The following is a 14054-nucleotide window of genomic DNA, read 5'->3' on the forward strand; positions in this document are numbered from 1 at the left end:
GTGTGAGAACCACCCGTCTGAGTCTGGTGCTCCGTCTACATTCTCCAGCATGGGGACAGCGGGCGAGCCCAGCCGCCCACTGTGATGTGTTCTCAAGCCTGTATGCCATCTGGAACTTGGGATGTCTGCTGCTCCCAGGCTCGCTTCGCTTGCAGTGTCTGTCCATGGGCTGTTGGCCCTTCCCAGGCTCGCTGCCACAGACATCCTCCACAGCTTCCTAGGGAAGCAGCGAGACAATCGCGGTTAATTCCTGGGCAAAGCGTGACTTGCAGTCTCTGAGTAGCTGTGCACATCAGCAAAAGCAGCCTTTAGGAAGGGTGGTGCTGGAGGGCAGGGAGAAGCAGGACTGAGTGGAATGCAGTGGAGATAACGTGTTTGATGCTGTAAAGAGAGGATGATGAGGGCTGATGTCAGGCTGAGCGAAAGCAGGGAGCCAAAACCGCTGTAGACATGGCAGACAGCAGGGAGCATCAGGCTGCAACTGGACAATCAAAAGAGTAGTAATAAAAAAAGATCTCTGGAATACCATTCTTAATACAGCTGAATGACACTAAGAACACATTTGCTCATACCAGAAAATGGTACTATGGTCAAGATGGGAGATAGAAATTTAATGAGCATGCTAATTGCTCGGAGCGACAGTAGCAGCATAGATAGTTACATTAACCAGAAGTAATCCGCCACTGTGAAGGGTGAGAGTTACAACCGGTGTGAGATGATTAAGGGTTCCAAATCAAACACATGACATCCAAGCTATGGTCCTGAGTGAAGGTATGATGATGGTGATGTCAGCCGTGATTGAGAGAGGAGGCAAGCGCAAGCCAAGGAGGAAGATTAAGAGCTCTCTGTTAGCCACGTGGAGTGGGAGTTGTCAGCCGTACATCCACAAAATGTCAGAGACGAGGATGAGGATTTAGTTTGGACATGACTTCTTTCAACTGCAACTGTCCATCACAGACCAAGTACGTACAGTGAATTAAATACCAGTCTAATTTCTGCTGCAGCTCTCTATTGCCACGCTACAGGTGGTTTTCTCTTCCTTGAGAGGTCTGTTGCCATAGCTTTGTTGCACACTACTCATGATGTGAAGAAAGTAGATCAGAATTAAAGTCACTTCCCCTACATACTTGCGTGGGGCAGGCATCCTACGTAAGTTCAGTTTGGGGGTGGCAATGATCTAAAGATAACCCCTTTATGGAATGATGCCTTAATTATCCCTGACACAGATATATATATTTTCTCTTAACGGTTTTGGCAACCTATATGTAATATATTCAAAGCTAAAATCTGGTCTCCAAAGAGGCCCCTTTACTGTGCAGCAGGGAGCCCTCTCTGGACGCTCCAGCCTCATGACAGGGCTTGTCCGTGAGGAATGCGTTTGGGCACGGCCACACCGACGAGCAGGCCACTTGTGATCGGGGCCTCTCCGTCCCGCACCCAGTCAGCCCCGCACGGCCGAAGCTCCATGTCCCGGGGCAAGGCCAGCCTGCTGCCGTAACCCGGGCTGGCAGGCGCGGCGGGCCGGGCCCGGGGGCCGCTCCCGGTGGGGCCGAGCCCTGCCCGACCCTCCCAGCACGGCAGCGGGGCTGAGGGAGACGGCGAGGCCTCAGCTCGGGAGTTACCATAGCAACGGGAGGGGGGGGCCCGGAGCGGCGCTCGCCCCGGCCACGTGACAGTTCGAACGGTCCAATCAGAAGTTTCTCAGCCGCGGGGCGGAGCCAGGCGGGCTCGGTCCCGCCCCCTGCACTCTGATTGGCCAGTGCAGCCTCCGGCACCCACCCTCTCGCCCTGCGATTGGCCTCCGTGCCCGCCGCTCTCACCCCGATCCCCCCCTCACCACCCCTCCGGGAGCTCCGCCGCCGCCGCTCGGCCCGGCGGGAGGGCGACCCGGCGGATCCGGACCCGTGAGGCGGGCGGCCCCGGGCGGGGCGGCGGCGGCGGCGGCGGAGGGGCGGCCCCGCCCGGTTGGGAGGGCCGGGCCGGGGCGGGGCGGTGCGGCGGGGCGGGGCGCGGCGGGCCCCGCGTCCCTCTCGCTCGCGGCCGCTCTCCTCCCTCACAGGCGGCACGTCCGCGGTGAGTGAGTGGCGTTGGCGGGCTGTCAATCCTGGCCGCGCGGCCGGCGGCGGGCGGCGGGCCATAAATTCCGTCGGGCCGCTGTTTTTGCACATTGCTTCGCAGAGAGGGTGTAATTAATTTTTTTTGTTGAATTTTTTTTGGGGTTTTTTCTTTCTTTTTTTCTTTTTTTTTTTTTTTCCACAGTTCTCTCCCCGTTATTTCCGCTCTTTTCTTTTTTGCACAAGTTCAAACTTTTGATTGCTGCTGCCTCACCCCCGCCGCACAGACCGGGGACCATTTGTTATTGTTTTTTAAGGGGGGAGGGCGATTAATTTTTTTAATTATTATTATTCTTTTTTTTCCCCCTGATTGTGTTTTCTTGGCTTTTTTTATGTTGCAGTTTGGGGGTGGGGGTGTTCGCCTGGTTTGTTGTGGTTTTTGCCGTTTGCCACCCTCCTAACTTCTTCAGGATTTGAAAGCGAGTTTTATTTTTGTTATTTTGGCTTTTATTAATTTTTTTATTATTTTTAATTTTGCCTTTTTTTGTTTTTGTTTTTTTTCTGCAAAGAAGATTTTTGGACAAGTGGGGAAAGACATAAAAAAAAGCAACAATAAAAATAAAAAATTAAAACCACAAATAGAGCTGTGGAGGAAGATTGTACCAGGAAAACTGCAGAGACACCCCACCAGCTCATCCATCCAAGCCACAGAGATGATGATGATGATGAAGGAAGATTGTAACTAAGGAAGAGAGTGATTTACGGCACCGGGAAGGACAGGAGAGTGGAATAAACAGCTGAGATCCGGTCAAAACACAAATACTGATTTTTTTACTCCTGTTGTTGTTGTTTTGTTTGGCTTTTTCCCCTCTTTCTCCGTCTCGGGGGTGCGCGGGCGCCGAGCGGACCCGGCGCTGCCCCCCCCCCGGCCCGGCCCGCGGGAGCCATGGACGATCAGTCCAGGATGCTGCAGACTCTGGCCGGCGTCAACCTGGCCGGGCACTCGGTGCAGGGGGGCATGGCCCTGCCTCCTCCCCACGGACACGACGGGGCAGACGGCGACGGCAGGAAGCAGGACATCGGCGACATCCTCCATCAGATCATGACCATCACTGACCAAAGCCTGGATGAGGCACAAGCAAAGTTGGTTTCGTCTAATTAAACCTTGCTTTTTTTTTTTCCTTTTATTTCTTTTTTCTTTTTTTTTTTGTTTTCTTTTTCTATTTTTTTTCTCTTTTTTTTGTGTGTGTGGTTTTTGTTTCTCTCATTCCCGGAGTCTCACAATTAGGAGCAACTTCTTGGCGCCGTAGGAGAAATTGCAAGCAGCCGAGGCAGCGCCAAAGTTGCTATTTAATGAATCTTTTAATATATATATATATAGATATAAAATAAATATTTAAGTATGCGATGCTTTTGCATATATGCGAGGGAAGCTCTAGCTGATCCCTTGCCCGTTCCCCGTTAGACACCGTGTGGCGGACACCGGCCCTAGAGCCGCTATGTGTCCGTCTGTCCCTCCCGTCCGTCTGTCGGGCGGCTCCACAACTTTTCCCCTTCTTTCCCTTCTTCCCACCCCAAAGTGGTGGCAGATAAATTACAAACCTGACAAGATATTGCTGCGGGGAGAGTTGGGGTTGGGGGGGGGACACGGACGGGACGGACACCAACAACCCCAAACCTGTTTTAAATCACAATAAATACAAAGAATGTTCACTCTTCCCCCCCTCTCCCCCCATCATGGTTAATAAATCAGTTATAATATCGCAGGACGGATAGAACCGGGGACAAGGGGGGGGGTGATTTATACCCCTCGGCCCGGCGGCATTTACACAAAGATAATTCGGTATAAAAGTCATAAGGGGAGGGGGGGAAAGGAGGGAGGGAGAGACGGCAGCCACCGAACCGGCGCTGCTCACACCTCAGCCCGGCAGCACCCGCGGACCGGCGCCGGGAGCTCCCGAACGGGAGCTCCCGGCGCCGGTCCGCGGATGCTGCCGGGCATGGAAAGAAGGGACGAAGACACGGAGCCGGTTGTGGGGGGGGGGGGGGATCCTTATCGTTGAAGGCGCCATGTTGCTAAAACCCGGCTTTTAACCGCTTGTCCTCTTGCTCTCTTTCAGGAAGCACGCGTTGAACTGCCACAGGATGAAACCCGCCTTGTTCAGCGTCCTCTGCGAGATCAAGGAGAAAACAGGTAAGGGCCGCACCACCGCCGCCGCCGCAGCCATCTTGGTCCCTCCCGTTTTCCACCCGCCGGTGGGGACGGTACCGGCGCTTCGCTGCCTCTCACGCCGCCGGTGCAGGGCCCGAGGTGGACGGGGTGTGTGTGGGGGGGTCTGTGTGATCCTGCCCTCCCCACCGAGCTGAAGGGAAGGGGTCCGTCCCGGCGGCGGCCCGGTCGGGTTGGCTTGCTGTGAAATGGCGCGGTGCAGAGTCCCCCCTCACGGCGCTCTCCTCACGGCTCCGGAGGGACCCCGGTACTAAAAGCACGGCCGGGCTGTGTTTTAACCGTCAGGGCAGTTGGCACAGCGCTTGTCAGACCTGCGTTACCTCATCTGCTTTATTAATTCCCTTTCCCGGGATGCGTAGCACGCAGCGGGGACGATAAAGTTTGTGAGGGGAGAGAGCAAAGCTGCCCCGGGCAGGGAGGCTCCAGAGAGATGCCTGTTTGTGAGGGTACAGCAAAGCTCCGGTTGCTCCTGGGGATGTTTGAAACGCCAAATATTTAATCTCAAAAGTATACAAAAATACTTCTTTTCCTCAGTAGAGCAGCACTTAGAAACTCCGTGGTTTTCTTAGAAACATTCTTTTTTAGCATTTTTTTCACATCACTGAATTTGCAGAGAATTTTCCTATTTAAGAAGAACATTTGCAAAGCATTTTGCTTTGTATTATGAGAATAAGAACATTTGTTGTGATCTAGACTTAAATACATGCATTGGCTGGGTTTTTGCTGCATTTGATACTCAGTCGCATTCCTCTTTAGTTCCACGTAAGATCAGACAAAAAAAGTGAAATCGTTGCAGATCTCAGCTGTGAGAAGCCTGAAGTGCACAGTTCTCAGTGAATTATAGTGCTTTATGTCCAAGGGTTTCTTTGCTACTGGGGATCCACTTCAGTTTCTGCTGACAGCTAAGCACTAGGGTATTGACTGTGTTGTGAATATTAAGATTGATTCTGCTTTATATTGTATTATATTACCCGGGATAAGGGGAATAATCCCCCTCTTGCCCTCCCTCCCCACCTACCTACGTTTTGCCTTGATCCGCTCCTAACCCCTTTCCATCCTCTGGCTTGCGTTTGCTTTCTGCCTTGCCCTAAACTTTGCCCGTCCTGCTCCGGAGCCAGCTGGGCACCCTGCCCTCGGTGTTCAGACATCTTGCAGCAGGCAGATTTCAATGAAGGAGGCAGGCGCAGGTCCTGCGATCACTTCATTTGCAGAGGGCTTAGCCTCAGTGTTTTGAAAAGAAAGTGTAGTCAACCACATGTCAGAGGTGAGCTGCGAAGAAAAACCCGCATCCTTTCAGCAGCAGGGATTAGTGGCACAGGGTGCTTGGTGAGGCCACTGCTGTTCGGGAGGTGAGAGGGAACCTGCTGTGGTCTGAAACGCGTTGGGGTGTTTTGGTGATAACTTGTAAGTTGGGATCCTGCCTTTGTGCTGCAAGTAGTCGAACCAAGTTTGTAAGCTTTGTCTTCTATGAAATCGCTGAGAAGCAACAAAGAGTGAAGGCGTCCGCCTGCCTAAAGGCAAGATCCTGCCAGCCCTGGCAGCACAGGAGGGACAGGATTAATGCACTGAGTGATTGATGAAGATGAATCCACACCCCCACCAAAAACTCTTCCCGCAGGGACCTTTGCTCGGGGTCTCCCAGTTGAGAGGAAATGTCTCTGTAGGCTTTAGTAGTCAGCGTGCTGAAGCAAAGAAGATGTGAAAATAAATTCTAGCATATTTTCTGTAAGCTGTTTTCATAGGAAAGGGCTCAAACAATTCTGAACTGGAGGGATGAACGGTCTGAGATGCAATTAAAGCAGAGGTGTGTCCCCCCCTCCTTGGCAGGCTGCATTGTCTTGTGGCCCGAGTACTTAAATCATCTGCAACTGGGTCATGCGATGGTATTTAATTCTTTTTAATCAGAACTAAAGTTTACCTTGGTGTTGGCGGTGGGAATTGCCATGATGGCTTTATCGCTGCCTTCTTCTGTGAGAAGGACGAGAGGTGAGGAGGAAGGAGGCTGTAGCCTGGACGTAAAGTGTAATTGCAGTCCTGTCTGTTCTAACTAATGCAATATTTAAATAATTTTCATATTATGTATTTTTATTTAATATTTTGGTAGTTTTCAGTACAGTCAGCGAGGACTTTGTGAGGCTGATCATGAGAGAACACATAGAGGAGTCCTCAGTTTAGACAGAGCAACTCTTCTCACTCTCCTGCAAGGGTTAATGAATGCATCACATTTGTAAAAGCCTCTCTCTCTGTCTCACTTAGGGTTAGGAGGTGAAGATATTTTTTTCTCCTGTGAGGTATTTACCATGTACAAAGCAAATCGCTGAGCTTACCGCATTTAGCCTGACATTTCTTTTTTAACATTTTAACATTTAAAAAAAGTGCTGCATAATACATTTAAAGGGTTTACAGATATGAATAGATACGTGCATTCTTAGAGGCAACCACAAGGTAGCATGGTTTTCATAAAGAAACTGCCACTTCTTTCCTTAATTAGTTCAGAGAAAAAATTATACCCAAAGTTCTACCAGAGCCCCTCCAGTAAAACAGGGTGATGAGCACGGGAGAGCCTGTTGATGCTGGTTTGTGTTTTACCCGCGCTCTGAGGTGTCTCTTGGAAGTGTTCAAGTTGCATTCCTTGCGCGGCTCAGATCTGTTGCATACCTGTGTCACTGTCTGTCTCCTCACGCATCTAGCAGTAGGAATAGGAAAACCTGATTTGTGCCTTTTTTTTTAATAGCTCTATTTTACTGACTAAAAATCCTTTAGGTTTGTAATTTGATTAAGCCTCCATTAGGATGTTGCTCTACCTGAGGTACTGGTTATTCTCATGGAGATAGAAATGAAAATGTATTTATTCTTACAGTCTTAAAATGGTTAGGGAATTGCAATTATTTCCCAATTGAATGACATATTATTAGGCCCTGGATTGTGTTGATGGATGATTTGGTTTTTTGTCTTTAAAAATAATTCATATAGATGGGAATATGGGTTTATAAAAAGGCCTGAATGCATGTGTGTATATGCCTGCACGTATATGTTTATTTATTTATTTATTTCCCTAAGTCCAACAGCAACAATGATAGCTGCCAACCAAACCCTAATTTACTGTCACCACAAACCCTAAATAGCATTCATTTACTAGTAAAGCCTAATGGCATACATGATGGTTTGCCAGATTTGTGGCCTTTGTGAGGCTTATAAGCAGGACTGACTTGGGAAGATCATAAAACTTAATGAACTTCTCGACTGCAGGAGGTGTCCGCAGGGGAAGAGAAAGGCCTGCTTGGCTGGTTGGGCTGGTTGAACTATTTTTTATGTCTAAAGAGAGAGGAGGAAAATGTTCATTAAGAACATTTTCTCCTTATGCAGAATTTTGTTTTAAAGAATGGGGAAAAAATATAAACTGATTTGAATCCCAGACAAATAGTGACGTTAACTATAGGGTTAATTTCTCACTGTTCCCCATGTAAGCTAAAACCTCTTTTTTATTGCTACAACTGTAAATAGCCATAGGATGCCATTCTGATGATTAAAGGGTTGTATCTTGCCCTTACTCGCTGCAGAGCTCCTTATTGATGAAAATGGCCCAACTCTTTTAGGAACGCCCCTTGTCAATATGCTGCAAAATCTGTAAACTGCCTGTTAGGTAACTCCTTGGAGAAGCTCCTGCTCCTTGCCTGGTCTGCCAGCAAGAGTGGCAAATGTTAACCCCTTTCTTCACTGTGATTAGCTAAAAATTGTGTCGCAGGACTCTTGCTTTGCCTTAACACAAATTTCAACTTTCCAGTGTTTGTAAACTCTCATTTAGTGCCAACAACTTGCAATTATAAAGAATAATGCACAGTGCTAGAAGTCCTGTCTGAATGTGAAAGGATTCAAATAGAACAATGAAATGGCACTGAGAGCATACATACATACATACATATATATGTGTGTGTGTATGTATGCATGTTAGCTGTATTCTAAAATCCAGCTGTGATGTTGCTTTAGCCATTTTTAATATTTATGTGCAGTCCTGGTGTTTTTTTTTCAAGCTGCTAAATCCATAGTTTTGATTTAGCCTGGCTACATAAGGAAGTAAGCATTGTGTATTTATGTGCGTACATCTTCAGTTTAAATTGTTAGCTTTTGTTTCCTTTCTTGTGCTTCAGAACCCAAGATTTTTCACTGAACCATTGCTTGTGCTTTTTGAATGGTATTTTTTTTTAATTGTCAGCAAATGTATTACAAATGACAACGTGCAGTAGAATGTTGGGTCATTTACACTGTCCTTATGGTATTGACATTGCTTTTCTTCATAAACGTCCTGCTAGGAAAATATAAATTGAATTAAGTGTCTTGATTGTCTTTTGGTCATCTGTTTCAAACACATTCATTACCAAAATTCCAGTTTCTTTGGTGGGTTTCTATCGGGGTGCTTCTCTGGTTAAGGAAACAGGCGGCTTTCATGATTATTTTCATTAGAGATATTCGTGATACTTTGTCTTGCAGAACCTGTAACTACACCATACCGTTAGACCTTAACCATTGTTAGGGCTCTATTTAAATAACAATCCTCATGTTGATTATTGCCATCAGTGTTTCCAGATCTTTTTATTGTGGTTTTTTTCCCATCACCATAGAGAATAAATTTGGACCTACTTGTCAATACTAATTTAACTAGGAGCAGGGATTTATTTTATTTTATAGCTATTTTTCCTGTCCTTCATTTTATTCCTGAATTCAACGCATTCGCTTATCTGGAAATACCAAATTATGCGAGAAACTGTGTTATGCATTTTAGGATGCTTGTTGTGAGTTAAGGAATTTTTGCTTTCAGAGATAAATTATTATAATAGTATGTAGTGAATGCAAAGGAGTTGTGTGTTTTTTTTTCTACAGGATTTAACACATTTATCAAGCTCTATTCCTACAGCTTTCAATGAAAAAGTTGTATGATATGGATATTATGCTGTCTTTTTTCAATTTAAATATTGATTTGTGTGAAACATTAATATAATGATATTTGCAGTCTACCGTAGACAAATATAAGCAGAATTAGACATACTAAATTGTTACAAATGTACGCAATATTTAAATACATATGAAGGCTATATTAATAATCATGGAGTAGCGCGGGAGAGAGTCCGGTGTGTATCTGTCCTCAGTTTTCAGGCTGATTTTCAATTCCTTGCACATCACGCATCTGACGGTTGGATGAATATTTTTATGAATAGCAGGAATGAATACTGAATCTGTGTAGTGGCGAGTCCAGATCAGCGGAGCCCCGAGCGGAGTTTTGCCGTCCTGGTATCATTGGTAGAATTAGATGTAGCTGTTTGTATTCCATGAATTGACACCCTGAGAAGAATGCTTTGTTTGTTTTCTCAGCAGTCATGTTTAATGCTATTCGCTTATCAAGGTGATCAGCATGGTTCAGATAACACACGCCTGACACAGCCTGCCTTTTTTCACCGTCATGTTGACCTTTTGTCACGTTTGCTTTTCTCTGGTAGGCAATTCATGTCTTTAAGTATGAATGGAGTAAATAATTCACATCAATATTTAATATAAATTATTAAAGTTTCTGTCAGCTCTTATAGTTCATGCTTTTATAAAGTTGGAGTAGTTCATCAGCCAAACAGATGAATTGTGCTTCTCAGCTGGACATTAGAGTTCCTCCATAATGCTGCCTTTACAGTGGAAGTAAACAGGGAATTAAATATGAAGGGAAATGAAGCCTAATGCTTGAATGCTGTAAATTTTTCAATAATGCACATTCTTTAGGAAGGCTCAAAGTATGAGATAAATACCCATCAGAATTTATTTTGGTATTCCCATACTTTCTCCTCCTCCCCCCCCCCCCCCCCCCCCCCATGCTGCAAACAGAAATATTGCAAACCCCACTGACCCCAGCATTTTCTTCTACTCTTTGTTATTAGCCTTGTGTTAGTGCCCCAGCTCCCTTCTTGTGTTTGGGGGGGGGGTGTACAAGGGTTGGGGTTTGGGTTTTTTTCCTCTTAATGCTCTTCTTCTGTATTTAAAGATTGACAGGGAGCACTAAGATTATGAAGTTTCAGGGTTTTTTAGTCTTTGTTTATAAATCATAGTTTGTATTTTGCAAAGTGACCTGCGATTGAAAGTAGATCCTGAAAATATTTTTCAAAGAAGAAATGCTCTGATGTTTGACTGCAACAGCTTAATGTGTTTATTGCTTCAGGAATGGGAAAAACAGAGCATGTTTTGCATAAAAACATAAAGTAAAAATCTTTATGCATTTTAATTTTATGCTATTTTAGGTATTGCAGTTTAAATTCTTTTGTTAACGATCAGTTCCATGCGTGTTGCACAGTCATAGGAACTTGTAGCAATATGTGAATCACTGAATATTGTGCGTCCTACAAATCAATCACTTGGGAAGGGGGGTGGGTTTGTATCATGTGTTTACGGGTCAAAACCTTTTGCTATACTTAAGCCATGCATCAACATTTAAAGCTAATCTCTCATTCCTCATTGTCCAGCAGGTGGCTTTTTCATGTATTATTTAATTTTTCATTATTTATTGTGAGGGGAAAATGGAATTTAATAATGGTATCCCGGTAGCATTTTTCAATAGAGCAGTGTTTTTCCAGCGTGTCCTGGTGGGGATGGTGGGGTCAATGAAAGCATCTAGGGATCTTCAAGTATACAACCTAAATTAAGATTCTAAACAGGCATTACAGATGCTGGTAACTTTGGCAATTATCATTTTGTTTGGTGAACAGTAGTAAAACAGTGTGCGGTAAAAGTGTTTAGAGAGAGAGGATAAATAAATTGAACAGTTTTGCAATGCAAAGTGGTTTGTGGTGTTTTTGAGGATTTCTTGGCTCTTGCTTAACTGCTATTGTGAAGCCTGGAGCAGATTTTCCCATTGCTAATGCCCTAGAAGTATTAATTCACTTTGATATGCTAATTAGAGGGCATTATGCAAGAAATGAGATTAAGTGGCAGCATGAAGCCATTTGCCTGTCAGTAAATTGAGAGCTTTAGCATCAGGAGGAGCTTTGTTTTTTCTGAGTTTCTCTTGGTTTTGCATATAAATAAAATTGATTGAAAGGTCTAGAGAAGCTTCTAGAACATTGGTGGTTCTTTTTCTCCTTCTATGATTATTTAAACTTCATGTTAAAGCCTTTCTCTGAATATTAATTGATCTAATGGGAGATACTGAACATGAAGAATTTCATTGTATTCTCAGTTACTGTATCTTAACAAAAGGAAACTATTAGAATTCTTTGTGTCATCTGATTTTTGTGGTATTATTTTAGATATATCTTACAGCTTTGTATTCTAACCTCTCTGGCTGCTAACTGCTCCTGTGCTGGGAGCTGTACCTGCATGGAGGTATTTTTGCCAGCTCTGCTGGTTTTGGGGTTGGAATAATGAGGGCCCAAACAGCCCAAGTCAGATGGTCGGCTTGGATTCCTGGCCGGCGGGGCCTTGGACATTTATCACCCCTGCTCACTCACAGCATTTCCCATCATTTCTTATGTAAATCACACGTATATTTTCCTTCATGTAGGAAGGAAGGGGTTGTAATACTGACCATAGATTTTATTCAACTGCCAGAAATTGTGTTAAAGTAACATTAAGGGATTGACTTACAGCCATAAGAGCGAGGAAATTTGGAGTTAATAGTTAAACTCTGCCCTTAACTCAACTCATTGAACCTATTTATTAGAGCATATATGATACGTAAGATCGCTGTGCTGAGACCTCTGCAGCACTAGGAAGCTGCAGGATGACTCAAAGACAAGAGTTTCTGATTTAGTTCAAATTTTCCTCCCTTTTATTTTTTTGTCTGTGTGTCTGTGGTTTTTATTCAGCCTCGGAGTTGCTTTACTACAGTTTTGTGGTTTATTTTTCTTTTTATAATACTGTTTAAAAATAAATCAGAGAAGTAATTCTGGAAATTGAACAAAAACTTATCAAAATGTAAACCCAACACACACCCGACCCAAACCTCTCTAGTCCTCTTTGCCTGAGCGCCTGCAGAGTGTTTGCTGTTTGCATGCCCATCTCCTCCACAGATCATTGTCGCAAAGTCAATCAGGGGAGTAGTGCGAGAGTGACAGTGCTTGTTATGAGCCCCAATAGTTATTTAAAAGAAAGGAAAGAGGATAAAAAAGTGCCCCAGAGCTCCGTGCGGGGGCTGTTCATGCTGGATGCACATCCTCGCCCTGATCCTGGCAACTGAAGTCTAGCACTGTTGGGGAATTTTTACCATGAACCACATGAGACACAAACCACCGCGGTTTCCTTGAAGCCACAGGGGTTTTCACGTCAGCAAGGGCAAGTGGCACATGTGCTGCGGGTCCCTGCCCACTGTCCCCTGCCCTTGCCACCTGCAGAAGCTACCGGTGCTTTCCATTCACTTTCCCTGCTCTTCGTCAATGAAGGGTCCATAGCGTGGTGCTCATGGAAAGCATGATGGTCCTTAGTTCTCAAGAGCTTCTGAACCAATTGGCCAGAGAATCCGATCAGGACTTTATAACCCAAAAACTGCAGTTATCATAGTGAAGTTTGTTGATTCTGGGAACAAAACATGCACCTGAAACTGCAAAACCAGTTCTCACTGAAAGCAAAAGGAAACATCCCTGGTCTCCACATGCTCATTTTGAGTGCCAGATTCTTGAACATAAGAGCCAAATAATGAACATGGTCTTTGGCCAGCCTCAACTTTCCCAGTACTGATAGACCCCCAAGGGTGGTGCTTTGGGAAGGGGGTGCTGGAAGTGAAAGCTTGGCATTCCTGGGTGGTGTTTGAATCCTGATGCTGCTGCTGATCTCAGAACTCCTGCTCAAGTGAGGAGAGATGTGATGACCTAGGTGGGATCAAGCTCAGGGCTCGGCTCCTGCCTCACTGAAGTGAATTCAAGAGCTCACTTTTCCTATATTTAAAATGGGAATATTATTGATCAGGTTTTTTTTGGTGAAGATTATGTTCATTTGGTGCTGTGTGTTGAATATTTTTGTCAAGTATTTAGTATAATTCAAATTGTTACCTAAGAAGTAATCTGTTAGCACTATTTACAGTATCCACCTTATTCCAGTCACAGTGAGCCTAAGTGGAGGCTTACCTCCTGGAGATGAAGAGATTAGGCTTTCCTTAGAGTTCTGCTTCTCTTGGCTTTAATTAGGAATGTTTGCTTTTTTAATTCATGGTTAGACCTCTAGCAAAAGGGTATCGAGGTTGTCTGACTTGGTCATTAGTTTGCTTAGTACTGAAAGAGACTGTTTGCTCACCGTAGAGAGGGATCACTGCTTTTCTTTAATGATAGCTGTTCACAGGCAGGGTGGCACACATGAAAGGGTATTTAAAGCATGCTTTCAGATATTTGTTGATTAAAGAAGGAAGTGTGCTTTCAGTGAGGTTTGTAATTACAGAACACCCAAATGTTTGCTTATTTTCTTTCATGTGAGATCCTGGTAGCATGATTAACTGTCGCTAGTAAGAACAAGTTACAATAGATTGTGCAATGATTCTTATTTGACTTCAAGGATGTATTTATTACCATTTTTGAACAAATTATACTAACATGAAAAGTTGTGGAAATGATTGTGCACTAGATAAGGTGATACATTACAGGAGTGGTTGGGTTTATGGAGCTTTATGCTGAGGTTTTCTCAGAAATTATAGCACAGTCCTGTCACTATAAAACCCGGTGATACACTCGGTAATAACATGCAGTGGAGGTATTTTTAGGATTTCACTTGTTATTCAAATAGAGTGGGAACTATCAGTTCTTCTACCTCGT

The 14054-nt window shown here is 44.8% G+C and overlaps 1 protein-coding gene across 5 annotated transcripts in view; it reads left to right on the forward strand.

The window, feature by feature from the left end:
- PBX3 (PBX homeobox 3) overlaps positions 1 to 14054 on the forward strand; it is a 108963-nt gene that overhangs the window by 419 nt on the left and 94490 nt on the right. Inside the window, exons 2-3 of one of the 5 annotated variants that reach the window (XM_034067479.1) lie at positions 2624 to 3197; positions 4175 to 4248. In XM_034067479.1, coding sequence (XP_033923370.1) covers positions 3001 to 3197; positions 4175 to 4248 — 271 coding nt within the window. In that variant the 5' untranslated portion in view covers positions 2624 to 3000. Of the gene's footprint in view, positions 1 to 2241; positions 3198 to 4034; positions 4085 to 4174; positions 4249 to 14054 lie in introns of those variants that run through there. The other 4 variants (XM_034067480.1, XM_031046481.2, XM_031046482.2 and 1 more) reach the window with 4 other exon arrangements.

The sequence above is a fragment of the Melopsittacus undulatus genome, chromosome 11 (genome assembly GCF_012275295.1).
Source record: "Melopsittacus undulatus isolate bMelUnd1 chromosome 11, bMelUnd1.mat.Z, whole genome shotgun sequence".
Classification (NCBI taxonomy): Eukaryota; Metazoa; Chordata; class Aves; order Psittaciformes; family Psittaculidae; genus Melopsittacus; species Melopsittacus undulatus.